The following is a 20,180-nucleotide window of genomic DNA, read 5'->3' as shown; positions in this document are numbered from 1 at the left end:
CATAAATGAACTGTTTTTGTGACAGGACCAGTAGCTAGCAAGATACCCAAGCAACCATGAGTCAGTAAACTGATTTGGAAATCAGAAACTGGATGGTTAAAAAAACAAAAACTAGTGTAAGGATTAACTGGTCAGATAAAAATGATAAAGGAAAAATTCCAAACAATAGACAATCTTGATTTCTCTTGTTAGCATCAGAATTAGGTTTTTAAAACTATTTTGCTAAGGCTTCAAGCCATTCCTCAATTTAGAAGGCAGATTTAAATTTAATAAATCAAGGTAAGACTTGAGCAATGGGTACTGGGATATAGAGGCAATAATCAAGGAGTAAATTTCACTTACACTCAGTGAATAAAGGAATTTCATCCTCACACTTTTCAGCTCCTATTATACACAGAAGTCAAAATCACTACCTGCATGATGAACTTACTATCACGATCAGTAAGACATACATCATACAATAAATAGCAGGATATGAGAATGATTAGATAGAAAGGCCTTAAAATCCACAAACAAGATACTCAAAATGACTGGACACCAGACTGAGCTGCAATTGAAACATTCACATATTTATGTGGATATATAAACACCTACATAAATATACATATACATGTGTATCAAACACCCACATATATATGTGGAATGTTTCATCCTGCATACAAACTGCACTATTATGTGCCAAAATTTTAATTGAAACATTTCCTGTTATTGGTGATTTCATATATCACTATTTAATTTACCAGATATGTAGCTTTTGTCTTCCCAACAAAATTTATAAGCTCCTTGAGAAAGGGAGCTCATTTTACATTCTTTATATTCTTTGTAGAATCTAAATTCAATAGGCAATCAGTAAATTAACTGATTTTTCATTATTGAGTTAATCAGAAATCTATTTATATATATTACTCCTGTTAAAAATGAAAAGCAGATATTCTTGCATTTTAGTATAAAATGCTGAATGAATTCTTTCATAATTAGGATCGCAAAGTGCTTAGAGACATAATGGTCTATATTTGGTAAGAACCTTCACTACACTGCACCCTAGATACATGGATGGATGGATGGATGAGTGGATGGATGGAAAGATGAGCAGTGGGATGGACAGATGGCTGGCTGGCTGGCTGGCTCGATAATACAGTACACAGTCATATATGTGTCCACTCAGCCTTATCTTTGGGATTGTTTTGGTAACCAAAATCCTGATTCTTTATTTTTCATGATTTATCATGATCTTAAGAGTCAAGCACTGCCTCTTCCTCTCTACATACATATTTTAGAGTTCTTAATTAAGAGATTTAATCAATTAAGGTCTGGTTAACTGAGTTTTTATTATATAGCAGTCCCTGGCTCTTACAAAACCTCAATATTAATAGAAAAAGCCTAAAAAAAAATCACATACAAGTTTTAGACTAAGTAACCTACCTAAAACATAGAGTTTCTTCACTTTGGACTGAGAGTACCACTGGTTAATTTCTGGTGACAGGTGATTATATATGTTCAATTAATTTTGAAAAATAGAAAAAATGAGAAATAAGGTGAAATTAATTATAATAATTGGTTATCAGGATGCAGTTTATTAGACAGAGATTCCCTAATTTTTCTTGATAAACTGCTACTTATAATTTTTCCAAAGTTTTGTATCTTTGGAGGAAGAACAGTGAGTATAAAAGTCAAGAAAACAGCTACATACTGTGTGGCCTTTGCATGAAACTGCCTGGAACTATGCAGGAGGCACATTTGAAAACAATCAGGTACAAATGTCACAGAGAATGATTTTGAATAAAATTTTTAACGAAAAAAAATAGGTTTATTTTTCCCTAAAGAGTTCATTTGTATTTTATGGCTTATTATTTCTGTACAGGAGCTTATTCATCTTTCAGGTTCACAAAATTCAGTGCCTCCATACTGTTTCCTCATTAGCAAATATCTAGTAACACTTCAACACTTAAATTAATTTACCTCGCCAGACACACACAGATCTGTCTACCAACTTCCTCCTCTAACTCAAGAATACCTTAGGAAAAGTATTTAAGTTTGACTCATGATTTAGGAAACAAATTCAAGATTTATTATCAAAAATGTGAAGGAAATTCACAATACAAACATAAAAAAAGTTCTACTTGAGAATTTTCAGGTTCACATCTATAGCTCTGTGCCTAATACAGTGTCCTGCACACACTACACACTCAATAGATATGTACTGAGCCTAACCAAAGAAGGCAAGACACATGCTTCCTGCACTATAGAACAGCGGTTAGGTTGATGTCATGTCCAGCAATTAACCAAGACAAGAGTGTAGGATATAGGAAAGAGAAAAGTCATGTCAGATTAGATGGGCCCAACAGGAAAGTCCAGAAGTGACAAAACAAAAGAAGAAAACGAATTAAACATTCAAAATTGCCACATGTTCCTGCAGTAGTGAGATGAACAATCTAGAGAGGCCTATAGGATCAGCCCTCTCATACAAACTCAGGAGATGGGGACAGTACTGCAGGGAAGGATTCCGTAGTGCTCAGCACTAGCACATTACAGACAGCTAACAGTTGTTGGCAACCAAGTAACAACTCAAGTGTTCCAAAGAAAATTTCTCCTTGAATTGAAAAATACATTTCAGAAATATAACCAGATCATATGAGGCTGTGTTTCTTTCAAAGGGTGGTCTACAAACCACATCCATCAGAATCACTTGAGAGATTATTAAAATGCACATTTCCAAATCCCACCCAAGACCTACAAAATCAGAACGGGGAAGAGGACAAGGGAAGGGAAGCACTAAGAATCTGCATTTCTTACAAGATCTTGGGTGATGCACACAAAAGTTTAAGGCCTTTGATATAAAATATCTATAATTATAAGTGCTAGTTAGGGAAAGAGTTCTTTTCTCCTCCTGACTTTCCATTCTTTCCACTGTTTCCTTATTTCCTAAAGATCTGCGTTCCCATACTCTTACCCTCACTAATTAGCTATTTTCCTAGTTCTGAGACATTATTTGGAAGATTCGTTTCCATTCTCTTGTGCATAGCCCACCCCACACTAAAATACAATAGCTTTTCCTGTGTTAGAAATAAGCTACTATGCTGTGCATATAAAATAAATTCTGATTTAAACAAATACCCAATCAATTTGGTAACCAATGAATGATGTCATTTTTAATTCAAATCTATTTGGATCTAGAAATTCAACATTATTAAACAATATTACTTAAAGAAGATAAACCATATCTGATCACCTCTCTCTGACAATACCTTGCCTACTTGAGTAGTTTCTTTCAAGGTCATGTTGTAAGAGTCGACCGGGGAATGATGGCGTTTCTTTATTCAGCTTGAATTCAACCTAAAACCATTATTTAAGAAAAAAATATTTGGTGAAAGTAATGAATATAATTATAAAATAACATAAAATAATTGATATATGTTACAACATAGATGAATCTTGAAAACACCATGCTAAGTGAAGAAAGTCAGACACAAAATGTTACTTATTACATGATTCCATTTATGAAATATCGAGAATAGAAAAATCTATAGAGACAGAAGGCAGATTTGTGGCTTTCAAGAGGGTTGGGGAGGCGGAATGGGGAGTGAGTGCTTAATGGTATAGGGACTCCCTTTTGGGTGATAAAAATCGAAACTAGAGTGGCGATGGTTGCACAACATTGTGCATGTATTTAGTACCATTCCCATGATTTGTACCATTCACATGATTTGTACAATTTAAAATGGTTAAAGTGGTAAATTTTATGTGATGTGTATTTTAACACACACACACATACACACACGAATCAGAGTCAGTTTCATGAGGTTAGATGAAACCAGGCTCCAATCTGAGGTACTTCCAATTCCTCCATACCCTCAGCACAATTCAATGATTACAAGAATCATTTTCTCAAAAGGAAAAGCAAAAAAAAAAATACAATAGAAACTAAATTCTGTTGAAAAATATCACAATGTTCTTATCATTAGAATTCCTTTAAGAGTCCAATTATAAAATAATACAATTGTATATCTAAACCTTCTAAGAAGGGTTTTCTCTAAATTTATTTTAAATTATTTGATAGGAGGACTAAGAAAAACAAAACTAAAACAACCTCTCACGATTAGCTACCAAAACCCTTAAATACATATCTTAAAAAAATGATGATGCTTTTGGTGCTACTATAAAAATTATAATAGCATTTACATTATATCCTTATGAATTATATGAGCTATATGTCCACACGAGAGAAAATGAATGGTTTCGAAAGAATCTGGATGAGGCACATAACTCCTAGAAACATACTATGTCTCATAGTGGAATAGGATTTGGCCAGTGAAATCAATCAGCAAAGCTTTGGAGGGAATCCATTAGGTCCAATCACAATAGAGAATATTTTCAATTGATCTAGCTAACTACTATTTATTCACCATGGTCAAATGGTTTATTTTTCAAGTGTTTATTTCCAGATGCATAATGTAATCAACAGCTGCCTCCTTGACTAATGGTGTCCTTCCATCCACCTTCTTCATGCCCCTTCTTATCTTCCTCAGGTTTTTATCTGTAAATTCTGTCCTTCACTTTAGAGTTCCTTCAGTGACATTTATTTAACAACTTTTTAGGGAAAACCTGAGTTGTGCCTATTGGAGGTGTCCAAATTGGTCAAAGAAGGAAATTTTGCGTTGTGTCTTGAGACACAGTTGTGTGGGAGGTGAGTGAGTAGATCTGAGTGCTGAGGTGGGGTAGGGGGGCACGGGGAGAAAAACATGAATATCTCAAAAACCCAATCAAAAGCCAGAAGTTATGGAAATGCCAGGGAGAATATGGGCAAATTGTTTGGGGAAAAGAATTTCATGTTCAAATCTTAACTTCTAAATAGCATTAGGCCTAATATATTTCCACTGCTAATCAATTTTTTTCTGGAATGTTAGGTATGTGCCCCCAAATTATCACATCTTATCTATTATAATATTCCATCAGTAGTCAGACATGCCGTCATTTTACCCACTGCTAAGAAAGAAAAACTCTCCCAATTAACCAGTGATGTGCCATCAGTTTTAAGAAGGATCCTGATTTAAGAAATGTTTAAATGTCCAAAAAACCCACCTTATCTCTTGTAATTGATGAAATAAGATTTAGTTTTTAAAAGAGGTGGTTTTTTTTTTTTTTGGTTTTGCTTTGTTTGATTTTTTTAAATTGACGTATAGTTGATTTACAATATTATACTAGTTTCAGGTGTACAACACTGTGCTTCAGTGCTTTTACAGATTATACACCATTAAAAGTTATTACAAAATAATGGTTATAATTCCCTGAGCTATACAATATATCCTTCTTGCTTATCTGTTGTATACATAGTAGTTTGTTTCTCTTAATCCTATACCCCTAATTTGCCCCTCCCCCTTTCTTCTCTTCTTTGGTAATCACTAGTTGGCTTTGTGTAGGCAGAAAATAAAAATTTGCTTTAGATTAGTGACCAAAGTAAATACGCTTCAATTTTCCAGTTTAGAGTCTGCTCTTTAAATCATGCTATTTGTGCAGAATATAAAACAATTTATACTCAATTTAAATACAAATCTGCTTGAATCTTACTTTGTTTTTTTCGGGAAGCGATGATGTTTGAATTACCAGATGAAGCCCACAGTTCACCTACAATGTAAAAATTAAACCATAAAATATGCTCTTAACATACACACACACACTCCTCCCCAAAATAGTACACAAAGATATATCAAAAATTAGAATAAAACAGAATGCTCGCTTTTGGTTTCTGGTAAATTATCATGTTCTGGGATTTGCTGAAAACAAAATCATGACTAAGAATTAAAAGGCTTCACTGTGATTTACCTTCCAAAATGTCTGCAGCAATTTAACCCTCGACTTAGCACCTAAAGCTTCTGACACTTGCCATTTCAAGTCTAAGTAAATATCTCAGTGAGACAGGTGAAGGAGGTGGGGTGCCTGTTAATATTTTCTTAATTAAAAAAAAAAAAAAAGGAATTGACCGGTTAAAGGAATTTAAAAGAAGTTTAGCCTTTCACAGCAGACCAGCTCCACCTTCTGGGAAGCCAAGATCCTGGACAAGACTTTGAATACCCATCACACAATATTAAATACCCTCCAAGTGCCTTGGTCCAGTCCAGGAATCTCAAGCCTCGGTCAGACAATAGCTTGAGTAGACTCATCGGTCCTGGTCCCAAGAACACAGCGCATCACCTAGGACAAAGACGCCAGTGAGAAAGGACGCTACGAATGGGAAGAAAGTAGGAGACCCAACCTACGTTGCTCGCAGCCCGGCCAGAAACAGAGCGGTATTTCCCGGGAATCATGGCAGGAGACAGTCCAAGAAGATCAGTTAGATCTGCCTTAGAAGTGACGCTACATCACAGATGCAGAGACCGAAAGGGGTCATCTCCCAGGCAACCCGCTCAGGAGTTACCATGGAAACTACCATTTCCGGTCTGGTCCTCCACCAAATCTCTGGCCAATGCCCTCGTCAGAGCCTCTGGCTATATTTGGGGGGCCCCAAAAGTCAGCACTTCCTCGTTCTATTTCCCCGGCCTCATAAAAACAGAGCGGGAGTGTGCAAAGGAGGATAAGACGGGGAAGGGGGAGGGGCCTCGGTAGCTATGACAACCACCACTTCCGGTCCGTCTCGCTTTACGGCCCACCTCAGCCGGGCCGGCGCGAAATTTGTATCCCTCTGCCTGTGGCCACTCGCTGTCGGGGGAAGACGGCACGGAGGAGGAGCGTCTCTAAGAGCCGGGTGCTCTCCCAGGTGGGGCCGCGGTTCGGCACTTCCGGCGGCCTGAGGTGGGGGGGAGGAGACGAGGCCGACGGGGCGTCGGCAGGTGTAGGCGCTGGGCCTGTGGTGCAGTGCGGAGGGCGCGGGCGCCCGTGTCCCCCGCCCCGAGGCCGCTGCCACGCCAGCCGACTGCGTGGCCGCCCACTGCGGCAAGACCACCAAGTGCGGGAAGTCGCTGTTCCGTTTCCCCAGGGACCCGGCCGTGCGGCTGCTGTGGGCCCGCTTCGTGCGGGGCGGCCGCGCCGCCTGGTGCGGGGGCAGGGACCGCTCCGTCGTCGGCTCCGACCACTTTGCTCCCGCCTCTTTTGCCGTCTCTTGGGTTATCCAGCAGAGCCTGCGCTTCTCCCAGCGCCCGAGGCTCGTGGCGGGCGCCCTGCCCACCCCGCGCCGGGTGTCCTCCCCGGCACCCAAGGGGGAAGAAGAGGGCCACGGAGCGGGCGGCCCTGAGAAGGGAGGAGAGCCCCAGGCAGGCAGGCAGCCCGAGGCTGCCCCCGGGCCAGCCCCCTGGACACTCCGCCGGGAAGAGGGCTGCGGCTTCGCAGGTAGTGGGCCACCCAGGAGTCCCCCGAGGAGGGTCGTGGAAGGAAGCCGGGTCTTGGCTAGGCTCCTCCGCTTAGTGTCATCTTGGGAAAGTCACCTCACCTCGAAGGTTTCTGTTTACTCAGTGGTCTCCAAGAGCCTATAGTTCCTTCTGCCTCCTCTTCCCCAAAACACCCCAAAACTAATTCTCTCTCTCTGTGCCTCTCTGCCCTTCAGGTTATAGCGTCGCCTTCACTCTCCGCTCCTGAGTTTTTAAATAGAATGAGTTTAATTTGAGCACATCTCAAGGAATGGGGTGCTTGAAACTGTTCCTGCATTGCCTATTACATAAGCTTGAGGAATTATCAACTGTACTGTCAAAATGGTGGGGGAAGGGGGATACGAGATGCTGATTAAGATGGGGCTTATTGATAAACGATCCCTTCCCACTCCTAAACTTCCTCTTGACTAGCTGCCATTAAATTAGTTGTTCCAATGAGCAGAATTTTCCTGTCGTGCTCTCCTCTGCCTACTTTCTTGATACTTATAAGCATTGATACACTTATTTTGCAGCTGGTCACTACTGCCTTCTTCGCCGCTTCCCATCTTAAGAAAAGACTTCTCAGTCTTCTTTGAGTTAGTCAAACTTCAGCCCTGTCACCACAACATAGATTAAATTATGACTCTTAATTGGATCTAAAAGATGTTCAGTTTTAGAGATCCAGAGAATTCACCAAGAAGTTGGGTGACCTGTAACTCACATTTTGGCTTTGAATGCACAGGGGTGTTCGCTGAGTAGAGCTGAAGAAAGCCTAAGCGCTCATCTAGTCCAAACTCACAATTTATGCACAAGGAAGCAAATCCAGAAGGTTAATTTCCTCAAGAGCCTATAATCTTTTCTCTAGGTCTGATTGCCAGACAGACGCTCTTTCTGCAATACCAACCTGCTTCCTGCATTGGGGTGAGTGCTTAAGACCCTTTAATGACATCCTGCAATTACTAGAATGAAAAATAAAATTATTAACACAGTCTACAAGTCCCTGCATGCTTTTTGCCTGTCTGCCACACCAGCCCTATCCCACTCCACAGTCTTTGTTGCTCACTCTGTACCAGTCATGTTTATCTTTTCTACCAAGAAGCCTTTTCTCAATGATTGTATGTAATGTCCTGGAATTATGCCCCTGCCATTCCCCATCATCATCAAGTAAGTCCTTTTACTTTAAAAATCTACTCATTCTTCCCTTTTGATATCCTAGTCATATACTCTCGTTCTTCATACACTTCAATAGCGCATATACTTCAACTGAACTCATCACAGTTGTCATGAAATAATTGTGTAGTTTGGTTAATATTTGTCCTCACATTAGAATGTAAACTCTGTGACAGCAGGGATCCTATCTGTTTTGTTCATTATTGTATTGCCATTACCTAGAACAATATTTTGCAACTTTAAGGAATTCAATAAATATTTGTGGAATGATCATGTGACTATGAGAAGATTTTTAGTACAATAGAATTTCAGTTCTCTGCCAATTTCCCTTCTCACCAAGCTGTGTACCAGTCAAGACATCTGCCTTTTCCTTCAACCATCTATCCACCATCATTGCCTAGCCAAACTTTACCCAAGCCCATATGTGTACCTCTATGTATAGATATATATAAATATGTAGTAAAAGGGGTAGATACTAAACATGTGTCACACACACCCTTACACCATTTTTCTTCCTCATAATCCTACCATCTAATCAAAAATGGTGAGAAGGAAAGCCAGGCTAATAAAACAACCATAGATTTTACAATGCAACAAAGGCTAACTATTGAGAAATCCAGAATAGATACAAGCTCTGTTTTCTGATTAGTAAATATAGCCAGCCAACATTTCTGACACTCCATATTACATTAATATACATGCTGAGTTATTAGGAAACTGTATATATTTTAATAATAGTATTTTTAAAGTATATGAAGTTTAAAAAGTTTATTTAGCCTTGATAGCAATAAATTTTTAGCCAGGTCTGGATTGAGAACCCCAATAGCATCTCTAAGAAAGTTTACTTGTGCCACATCTCACTCCTTCCCCCACTCAACTGTTTTTCTTTCGAGGACCAACTGACTGAACAGCAAATTTCCAGTCATTCTACAACATTTATGGAGGAGCTATTGTAAACACTGTTTTGGGCGCTTGGTGCTATGTGTAGATAAATAGAAGTATGAATGTAGCCTATATTTTGGGAGCTTGAGAGAAGATTAGGGGCTACCTCCAAGGAAGAAAGGGCGTTCTAAGGAGCACCGTACGCTGATATTTTGCTTCATATAGCTAGGATTATTGTCTCTCCTTAGCTGTTAATTTTGCGTCCTTGTTTTTCTAACCCAACTGTATTTTTTAAACTTTAATTCAAATATAGCAAAATACAAGAAAGTGCTTAAATCATTAAATTATCAGAAACTGAACATGTGTAACCCTATCATAAGTCAAAGAAATGGAGCATTTCTAGCAACTCAGGAGCCCAAGCCTCAGCCCCTCCTCCCTCCTCCTTCCTCAAAGCAAACAAGTTTGCTTTCTTTTGCACTTAATATGAGTAGAATTGTATTGGAGGCATTTCTTGCATATGTTTTTTTTGTTCGTTTTATTTGTGAAATTCATCCATACTGTTGAATATAGTGGTAATTTGTTTTCATTATTCTATAGCAGTCCATTCTATGAATATACCAAAAAATTTTTTCTCTCTTCTACTGTTGGACATTTGGGTTGTTACCATTTTGGGGCTATTGTAAGTAATGCTGCTGTAAACATCCTTCTACTTGTCTTTTTCATATGTGCACAGATTTCTGGTGGTATATACCTAGAATTTCTAGGTCATAGTATTATATTAAACTTTAGTGAATAATACCAAGTAGTTTTCTAAAATAGTTGTACTAATTACACTATTAGCATAATCAGAGTTCACATTGTTTCACATTCTTGCCTACACTTGGATTGTCAGTCTTTCACATTGAGTCCTTTGCAGGTTGTGTAGTGGTGGTTTACATTGCATTTCCCATTTCATAAATGAAATTAGAAAGGGGACAACTTTTCACATGTTAATTAAACATTTGGATAGCTTCTCTTGTGATATGCACATTTTTTTGTTGAATTGTCTTTTTCTTGTTGATTTATAGTTCTTAATAAATTCTGTCTTCAAATCCTTTGTCAGTTAATTATGTTTTAAATATCTCCTCCTCTTCACTCTTAATAGTGTCTTTTGATGTACTGAGGTTTTGTGTTTTTTGTTTGTTTGTTTGTTTGTTTTTGGTGTACTTTTTAATTTTAATGTAGACCAACCTAACAGTCTTTTTCTGTATACTTAATGTTGAAAACATGCTACTTTGCTGATTGCCAGAAACTTACTGTTTTTAATTTTTACATTCATATCTACAACCCATTCAGAATTGACTTTTGTGTATGACGTGAAGAAGAGTTTGTTTCATTTTTTCCTCATATAGATACCCAATTGACTCAGCATCTTTTATTGAAAAGGCTAGCATTTCCTCATTGTCCTGCAGTGTCAATTTTGTCCTAAATCAAGTTTTCATGTACACATTAGTCTGTTTTCACATTTTAAAATTCTGTTCCATTTATCTGTTTGCCTATCTTTATACCATTATCACAATAATTACTATAGCTTGTGTTGAGAATTAATATCCAATTGGCATATTTTTCTGGTGAATGCTTATTTTCAGTAATGATTGTGTTACATGGTATTAGTTTAAACATACTTTCTAAAATTTTTTTCTTAATATTTATTTATTAATTTTATTTTTGGCTGTGTCAGGTCTTAGTTGCAGCACGGGGGATCTTCGTTGCGGGCAAGCAGGCTCTTTGTTGTGGCGTGCATGCTCCGTAGTTGGGGCACGCGGGCTTAGTTGCCCTGCAGCATGTGGGATCTTTGTTCCCTGCCAGGGACTGAACCTGCGTCCCCTGCATTGGAAGGCGGATTCTTAACCACTGGACCACCAGGGAAGTCCCTAAAATTCTTAATTGTTTATGAGAACTTAATCTAATTCAAAGTTGAGGTAATTGAGTAATTTTACTTTATATGGAGGGTACTATTAAAACTAAAAATCACAGAGCAGAAGAAATAAAACACAGTCATCGTATAGCCCAAATAAATAAATTAATTAATATCCAGTTGTTTCATTCCTCTTACCTTGTTCATCTTCATAGATGTCTTGGCTATTTTGGGCTCTTTAAATTTCTATGTATATTTTAGGATTAGTTCGTCAATTTCCACAAACTATCTATTGGGATTTTGATTGAGACTGCATTGAATTTACAAACAAATGTGGGGTGAAAGAACAAATTGATAATATTGATTCTTCCAATCTGTGAACATAGTATATCCCCCCACTTATTTGGATTTTTACATTTCTCTTAAAAACATTATGGCGTTCTATGTAGAAGTCTTGTACATATTTCATTAGATTTTCCCTGTTTGATTTCGCTATTATAAATAATATTATTTAAAGTTTTATTTTCTATAAATGTATGATTTTTGTTGACCTTGTGTCCAGAAACCTTATTAAACTCATTTATTAATTCCAATAATTTGTAGATACTTTTGGATTTTCTACATGTATAAAAAGTATCGGCATATAGTTTTTGATGTTTATGCTTTTGTTTCTTACTTTTTCTATTGCACTAGCTGGAACCTCCAGTACAGTGTGGGAAACAGGAGAAGTGATGGGGCATCCTTTCCTCTTTCCTATTTTCAAAGGAAAAGTCATTAATATTTCACCATTTGATGTGATTTTTGCTGTAGTTCTTCTGGTAGCTGCTCTTATCATAAAAAGAAATGTTCCCCTCTATTCCTAGTTTTGGCTGCAGATTTAAATCATAAATGATGTTGAATTTCATCAAATGCTTTTTCTGAACCTATTAATGATCACATCTTTTGCTTATTATTCTATTAATGTGGTGAACTTTATTACCTGGGTTTTGAAATATAGAATCAAACTTGCATGGCTGACGCAAACCCAGTTTGGGCAAGGTGTGTTATTCTTTTATATATTGTTTAATTTAATTGTTAACACTTTATTTAGAACTTTTGTGTCTGTGTTCATAAGCAAAATTGATCTCTGTTCTTTCTTGAAATACCTTTTTCAGGATTTGGTATCAAGATTATACTGACCAATTTGGAGTTGTTCCCTCTTTTATCATCCTCTGGAAAAGTTTCTATAAATTGGCATTATGTATCCACTAATAAATTTGATATTAATATTTGGTGGAATTCACTGATAAAGACACCTAGTCCTGGAGTTTTCCTTATGAGAAGATTTTTAATGATGGATTCAGTTTCTTTAATAATTATGGGGTTATTCAGAGTTTTTTTGTGTCTGTATCCATTTTGATAAATTGTGTTTTTCTAAAAATTTGTCAGTTTAATCTATATTTTTAAATATAGTGACACAAAAGTGTTCATGATACTTACTCTATGTTTTAAAATTCTATATGACCTGTAGTAATTTTTGCTTCCACATTCCATTTATCAGTTTTGATTAGTCTTTTCAAAGAGTGAACTTTCCCTTGTTGATTTTCTCTCTGGTATTATTTTCTTTTTAATTTATTTTTATTATTCATTGTTTCTTCCCCTCAAATTATTTTTTTCAGCTTTGAGTTTTAATTGATAGGTTAGATTTATACATTACTGAGTTAAAATGATTAACATAGACCTTTTCCTGTCTGTTTTCACATTAAACAAACTTGTTAAATTGTGAAACTTCACTTAAACACTAGGATATCTTTATGTATTCAGATGTAGTATTTCACACAAAGGATACCTTAAGGATAACTAACTTGCTTATGTGAAGACAAAATATTGAATTACCAAATATTTCAAATTTTGCACAACTGCTTAAATTTTTTAACAGATTTCTAGTATTTTTTAAATTGGTATATAGTTGACTTACAATATTATATTAGTTTTGGGTGTACAATATAGTGAGTTGACATTTTTATAGATTATATTCCATATGAAATTATTATGAAGTATTGGCTGTATTGCCTGTGCTGTACATTACATCCTTGTATCTTATTTATTTTATTCCCAACAATTTGTACCTCTTAATCCCCTTTCCCTGTTTTGCCCCTCCCTCCATCTCTCTCCCCACTGGTAACCGCTAGTCTGTTCTCTGTATCTGCGAGTCTATTTCAGTTTTGTTATATTCCTTCATTTGTTTTATTTTTTAGGTTCTACATATAAATGAAAACATACAGTATTTATCTTCTCTGTCTGACTTATTTCCCTAAGAATAATACCCTCTGGGTCTATCCATGTTGTTGCAGATGGCAAGATTTCATTCTTTTTTATGGCTGAGTAATGTTACTTATATATGTATATATATATATATTTATATGCCACATCTTCCTTATCCATTCTTCTGTTGATGGACCCTTAGGTTGCTTCCATGTCTTAGCTATTGTAAATAATGCTGCTGTGAACATTGAGCTGCATATTAAAAGATTTCCAGTATTTTTCTTTAATTTTTTATGGCTTTATTTTTTTAGAAAAGTTTTAGGTTTGTCGTAAAATTGAGGGGAAGATAGATTTCCCATTTACCCAGTGCCCCTACACAGGCATAGCCTTCTCCATTATCAACATCCCCCTCCGGAGTGATATATTTGTTACAGTTGATGAACCTACGTTGACACATCATCATCACTCAAAGTCCATTGTTTACATTCCTGTTCACTCTCTCATCTCTCTACTTTTTCCATTGTTATTTACCATTCTTTCTTTAACTTCTTGAGCATTAAATTGGAGTTTTCATAGTGAATGGCAGATGGGGCAGCTAAATGTGACATACTTATTTCCCAAATGTAGAATTCAGTCGGGTGGTATTGTTTGAAGGAAAACTCCTGACATGAAGATATGTTAGAAATATTTTGTGAAATTCTTTTTTGAATGGTGTTAAAATTGCAATCTAAATTAATCAAGCCTAATTAATTTTTTCTATACTATTATATACGTTTAAGACTATAAATTCCCTTCTAAGTATGGCAATAACTGAATCCCACAAGTCTTAGATTTCGAATATTTTTATTATTATTTAGTGTAAAATATCTTCTAACTTCCACTGTAATTTTATCATGGGTCATTTAGAAGTACATTTTAAAATTTCCAAACATGCAGGCATTTTGTAGTTATATGTTTGCTTTAGACATCTAGGTCAATTACACTGTGGCCTGGGAATATACAACATATGGATTTAATCTTTTGAAATGTATGGAAACTGTATTAGACCTAACATCAGTTTTTTAAAATGTTCCATATGCACTTGAGGTGAATGTGTTTTCTGTAGTTGGGTACAATTCTCCATATATGTCTATTAATCATGTTTAAATTTTTCTATCCCTATGGAATTTTTGCCTACTTATTAGTTACTGAGAGAGGTATGTTAAAAATCTTCCATCTTGGTTTTTAATTTACCTATTTAGTCTTCTAACAGTTTTTTTTTTTTTGTATTATATATTTTGAGGCTGTGTTATTATATAGCACTAGTATAAGAACGCCTGCTTTCTGTAGGTTAATGTTGGCATAGTACATCTTTTTTTACGCCCTTTTATTTCAGTCTTTCTGTATCCTTAGGAGTTTAGGCATTACTGTGTCTTATATTTGCCCCTTTGAAGAGAATGTATCTTTTTTCCTCTGGGTCCTCCTAAGTTTTTCAATGTTTTCCAGTTTTACTGTAATATGTATAGATATGCTTTCCTTTGTTTTTATTTTAGTGAATACATTTAGTACTTTGTAAAACTATGGTCTTAATGCCTTGTATTCATTTTGGTAAATTCTCAGATGTTATTTGTTCAAATATTGTCTCTGTCCCATTTCCTTTCTTTTCCTTTGGAACTACAATTAGTATTATATATTGTACTTTTTCATCTTTTCCACTATATCTCTTATAACCTTCTCTATAGCCTTCGTCCTTTTGCCTTTCTCTGTCTCATTCTAAATATTTTCCTTTGATTCATGTTCCAGTTGATTAATACATATCTGGAAATTCTGTTTCTTAAATATTTAATATAAAGAAGTAATCATGTATGTACACAAAAGATTTTTCTTCAGAGATTTCTAATATTATGGATTGTTTTAATAAATTACAGTATAACCATACAATAGATTGTATGCAGCCATAAAAATTATATGTAGAATATTTAATAACATAGAAACATGATGTATTAAAGAGGAAAACAAGGTTATAAAATGTATGTTCCTAATTTTAAAAAATACATAGAAAAAGACAAAAATAATACCAAAATATGAAGTTGTTAGCTATGAATGATGGGATTATGGCTAATTTTTTGTTTCTTTTTGCTTCTCGGTATGGTACAAATTTTCCTCAGTGATAAAATGTATTACTGTTATAAAGGGAACAAAAGTTATTTTTTAAAGCCTGAATAAATTACTAAAACTCCATTTTATCAGGAGTACATCTGTTTTGTAAAGAAATATATACTTATTCTAGACCTTTATAATGCTTGGCTTAGAAGTAGAAGTAGAGGTAGCTGTCAAAATTAGTCATAATTTTATAAACACAAAGACTTCAATTTTTATTTAAATCCTCAAAAATATTAGATATAATAATTCATGTTACAAAGGGACTCTTCACAAAAGTTTCTTCACAAAGTTTCTTTAACTTGGGTATTAATAGCCTGTGTTACAGCAACCAAAGATGCTTGCTAAAATTTTTTTTCAGTGGTCTAGGTAAAATTACAAAGCACTTTTTTTCATTTCTCTATCACTTATGTTTTCTTCCCACAGGCCCTCTTAAACATTTTCCAGATATCTTTTCTTAGCCTCTTCCACACAATTTTCAGGTACTCGGTCTCACGTTACCTTCTAAATAATCCAAATTCTCCTCCTTTCTATCTCTTACTTCTCCCATAAATCAAAATTTCCACTTCATGTTGTAATTTTTCTCAGGAAAGCATAAAAACATTAAAGCATATTATCTTAAAGTATTTCTCTGTCATATGTAAAGGATTGATGATTAGGTTTTCTAGAACAATGCTACTGCTTTCTTATGATATATTTAATACTATTACAATAATTTAATACTAGCAGTATTATCTCTTATAGCTGTTAATTTAGGGAAAATTTAATAGCTTGTAAGCAAATAGCTTAATAGCATATAGACTTCTGCTTGACCACAATGCTTAGAAGTAGATTTAGAAATAGTAAAGGACAGTATGGCAGACTTCTTAAGAACCTCGACTGTGGAGCCAGCTTGCCTGTGTTCAGATTCCAGCCTTCCTAATATGTGACCTTGGAAAGTACTTTCTACACTCTTTTACAATTTGTAACCTTTAAGAGGTAAAACCATATAAAGTAGGCCCTCCAATGGTGGGGCAAGAATAAAGATGCAGAAGTAGAGAATGGATTTCAGGACACAGTGGATGAGGGGGCAGAGCGAAGGGGAAGCTGGGACGAAGTGAGAATGTAGCATTGACATATGTACACTACCAAATGTAAAATACATAGCTAGTGGGAAGCTGCTGCATAACACAGGGAGATCAACTCCATGATGGGTGATGACTTAGAGGGGTGGGAAAGGGAGGGTGGGAAGGAGTCATGGGAGAGAGGGGATATGGGGATATATGTATAAATACAGCTGATTCACTTTGGTGTATGGCAGAAACTGGCACAACAGTGTAAAGCAATTATACCCGAATAAAGAGCTTAAAATAAAATAAGTAAATAAATTTTTTAAAATATAAAATAAAGTAGCCCTTACCTTTGGCATAATTCTCCTCCGATTTATAATTTTAGATTGCACATAAAAATCAAGTGATACAAACAGAAGTCCCTGCTTATAATCTATCTAATGATGTCACTTCAGTACCTACTCACTGTGAGGAAGGCCCAGTGCATAAAAGTGCACAGATTTCTCTGAAAAGGCCCCCTCTCACGCAGTGTGGGTAAGTTTTGACTTTTCAATTGATTGATCAATTAAATTGGTCTTTTGTGTATGAAAGATATACGAAAAGCAAAATCTAACATAGGTAATTGTGTTTATTCTCTTTCAGGTATTCAGGCCAAAGTGAGAGTGTTTGGAACACGACTATGTAATGCAACTACTCAGACTGATGAATTGTGGTCCAGAACTTCCTCTCTCCTTGACACTTACTCCAGTGACTCAGAAACAGATGAGGACTGGAATATCAAGAGTGATTTGTCTTACGTAGCTGTACAGGTAACAGAAGAAACCTATTCATGCAACAGCAAATGATTCGATGTGATAAAGATTTTCAGATCTTTGTTCACATAATTATCTCTTTGCTTTTGTAAATCTTTCACCTCAAGATAATTTGGCAGTTGAGTAACAGCAAAATTTGTTTAGCTCTAAGGCAAAAATTTGCCTGTCTGCCAAGGTAATACAGGTAATCCTGCCCACAAACCTCCCCACTCCCACTTTCACCTTTTTCTCTTTTTTCTTTTCGTCCTTTTGGTACAAATCAGGGTATAAAACAAAACCACAACAGCATCATTGCTAGATCAAGATTAAGCATTGAATATTTAAGCTTAGTTCAGAGGCAACACTTGTATGGGACTTATTTGACATTCACGAGTTAGAGTGTTACTGTTCTAGATAATTTGAAGATGAAGGGCCTAATAGCACAGCTAAGTCTGATACTACTTAATGATTTGAGGGTAGAACCAGGACATTTACCCTTGATTATTATTTTCTATGTTATTTATTTTTCAGTCTGTCCAATTGTATGTAATACTATTACATCTATGAATCAGTCCGTGTGAGCATTTCTGGTGACGCTATGGCTTTTACAGAAAAATTTCAAAGGGAATCAACTTAAATAGAGATAGAATTTCATATATTTAGATTACCTTGTTAATGAAATCTGTTTGTATCAGTTCCTATTACAACAAATTAATTAGTTTGATTTAATTTAGATAGAAATTATTAACATCATGCAAAAAGAAGTATTACATTTCTAACATATCCCCATTTTAGGAGTTAGGTTTTCCTCTCCCACTTTGGGAAATAAGCTTCTGAAACTTAGCTGTCCCATCTGCCATTCACCAGGAAAATTTCTATGGCAATTTTGTACCATGAAGTAATTTATTACAGTGGCTTCTGAGAAACTTATTATAACTCTGATCTTCTATTGAAAATAATAAAAATAAATGTCCATTTTACATCTCACATGTCCTGTTAGTTCTGCATGATTGGAAGAGCTTGCATGCATTTTATCCTCAAAAGTTTAAATAATACACCAAAGTGATTTTCTTCCAAAGCTAATTTTAATTAATTAGCTAATTTTAATTAATCTGACTTAATTTGACCTGTATAATTTTAATTAAAAAATAATAAAATAAAGTATTAATAGAAGTTGTGAGCCTGAGCAATGATTATATAAACACATAGCATTATTATTATTACTGCTGCTTTGGCTTGAATTTAAGATAACTATTTTATGTTTTAAGAGAGTGTTATGTTTTAAAATTAAGCATATAAATCCTCTGGAACTAAATGTTATCAGGGGAGTACCTGTTGTCCCTTGACTTTTGGAACAGTGTATCTCCTTAATTCAAATTATAATGAATGTTATATGTCCATTCATCCCCAAATTTCACTGCCATGAGTCTACTTCATTTCTATATGTTAAACAACTTTGACAGCCATAACAGCACTGTTTTTTTTTTTTACTAAAAGTTAATTTTATTTTTCCTATCAGTTGAAAATTTATATTTGGTTGGTTGAGTCATATGATTTTATAATGTACTGTGTAATGTTTCACTGCCCTAAAGTAAAATGAAATACTGGCTGTATTTTATTTTGTTTATTTTTTAAAATGTTAATGCTTTTTTTCCAGTTTTATTGAGATATAACTGACATACAGCACTGTATAAGTTTAAGGTATAAAGCATAACATTTAACTTACATCATGAAATGTTTACCACAGTAAGTTTAGTGAATATCCATTATCTCATATAGTTGCAAAATTAAAGAAATAGAAAAATTGTTCTTTCCTTGTGATAGCTCTTAGGATTTACTCTCTTAACTTTCATATATAACATACAGCAGTATTAATTATATTTATCATGTTGTACATTGTATCCCAGTACTTATTTATCTGGTAAGTGAAAGTTTGTACCTTTCGACCACCTTCATCCAATTACCCCTCCCCCGACCCAGCTCCTCCAATAACCACAAATCTGATCTCTTTTTCTGTGTTTTTTGTTTGTTTGTTTTTGAAGTATAATTGACCTCCAACAATTATGTTAGTTCCTGTTACATAACATAGTGATTTGAAAGTTTTATACATTCCAAACTGATCACCATGGTAAGTCTAGTTAGCATCTCTCACTAAAGATACTACATAATTATTGACTATATTCCCCACACCATGCACTTCATACCCGTGACTTATTTTGCAGCTGGAAGTTTGTTCCTCTTAATCTCCCTCACCCAGTTCTATCCTTCCCCCACCACATTCTCCCCTCTGGCAACCACCTGTTTGTTCTCTGTATCTATAATTCTGTTTCTGTTTTGTTACGTTTGTTCATTTGTTTAATTTTTTCGATTTCACATATAAGTGAAATTATACAGTATTTGTCTTTCTCTGTCTAATTTATTGCACTTAGCAATAAACTGTGTGTCTGTGTGTGTGTGTGTGTATACACACCACGTCTTATTTATCCATTCATCTATTAATGGGCAGTTGGGCATTTGGGTTGCTTCCATATCTTGGCTCTTGTAAATAATGCTGCAATGAACGTAGGCATGCATATATCTTTTGTAGTTAGTGTTTTTATTTTCTTCAGATAAATACCCAGGAGTGGAATTGCTGGACCATATGGTAGTTCTGTTTTTAAATTTTTGAGTA

General features: G+C 35.5%; 3 protein-coding genes across 5 annotated transcripts in view; 2 read left to right on the top strand and 1 right to left on the bottom strand.

The window, feature by feature from the left end:
* Nucleotides 1–6,549, bottom strand: part of LRRC49 (leucine rich repeat containing 49) — a 143,465-nt gene extending 136,916 nt beyond the window's left edge. For all 3 annotated transcript variants that reach the window (XM_057724379.1, XM_057724380.1, XM_057724381.1), the window contains exons 1-3: nt 6,255–6,549; nt 5,566–5,622; nt 3,246–3,333 (exon numbers count right to left, since the gene is read on the bottom strand). In XM_057724379.1, coding sequence (XP_057580362.1) covers nt 3,246–3,333; nt 5,566–5,622; nt 6,255–6,302 — 193 coding nt within the window. In that variant the 5' untranslated portion in view covers nt 6,303–6,549. The remainder of the gene's footprint in view (nt 1–3,245; nt 3,334–5,565; nt 5,623–6,254) is intronic.
* Nucleotides 6,550–6,602: 53 nt separating this feature from the next.
* THAP10 (THAP domain containing 10) lies at nt 6,603–19,286 on the top strand. Its single transcript, XM_057720802.1, has 5 exons — nt 6,603–6,668; nt 6,831–7,320; nt 8,203–8,258; nt 17,104–17,252; nt 17,361–19,286. The coding sequence occupies exons 1-5, from the start codon at nt 6,603–6,605 to the stop codon at nt 17,401–17,403; spliced, it is 804 nt and encodes a 267-aa protein (XP_057576785.1). The 3' UTR covers nt 17,404–19,286.
* LARP6 (La ribonucleoprotein 6, translational regulator) overlaps nt 17,412–20,180 on the top strand; it is a 51,960-nt gene continuing 49,191 nt past the window's right edge. Inside the window, exon 1 of the mRNA XM_057724360.1 lies at nt 17,412–17,527. The gene's annotated coding sequence lies outside the window, so the exon portion shown is untranslated. The remainder of the gene's footprint in view (nt 17,528–20,180) is intronic.

Source organism: Hippopotamus amphibius, chromosome 2 (genome assembly GCF_030028045.1).
Source record: "Hippopotamus amphibius kiboko isolate mHipAmp2 chromosome 2, mHipAmp2.hap2, whole genome shotgun sequence".
Lineage (NCBI taxonomy): Eukaryota > Metazoa > Chordata > Mammalia > Artiodactyla > Hippopotamidae > Hippopotamus > Hippopotamus amphibius.
This window is presented reverse-complemented; position numbering and strand designations above follow the sequence as displayed.

Excerpts from the sequence above, each read along its gene's own strand:
- THAP10 (XM_057720802.1), top strand. The coding sequence starts at position 6,603 with ATGACAACCACCACTTCCGGTCCGTCTCGCTTTACGGCCCACCTCAGC. Across the intron at positions 7,321-8,202 it reads AGAGGGCTGCGGCTTCGCAG|GTCTGATTGCCAGACAGACG; the intron begins GTAGTGGGCCAC and ends TCTTTTCTCTAG. Across the intron at positions 8,259-17,103 it reads AACCTGCTTCCTGCATTGGG|ATTGCACATAAAAATCAAGT; the intron begins GTGAGTGCTTAA and ends TTATAATTTTAG.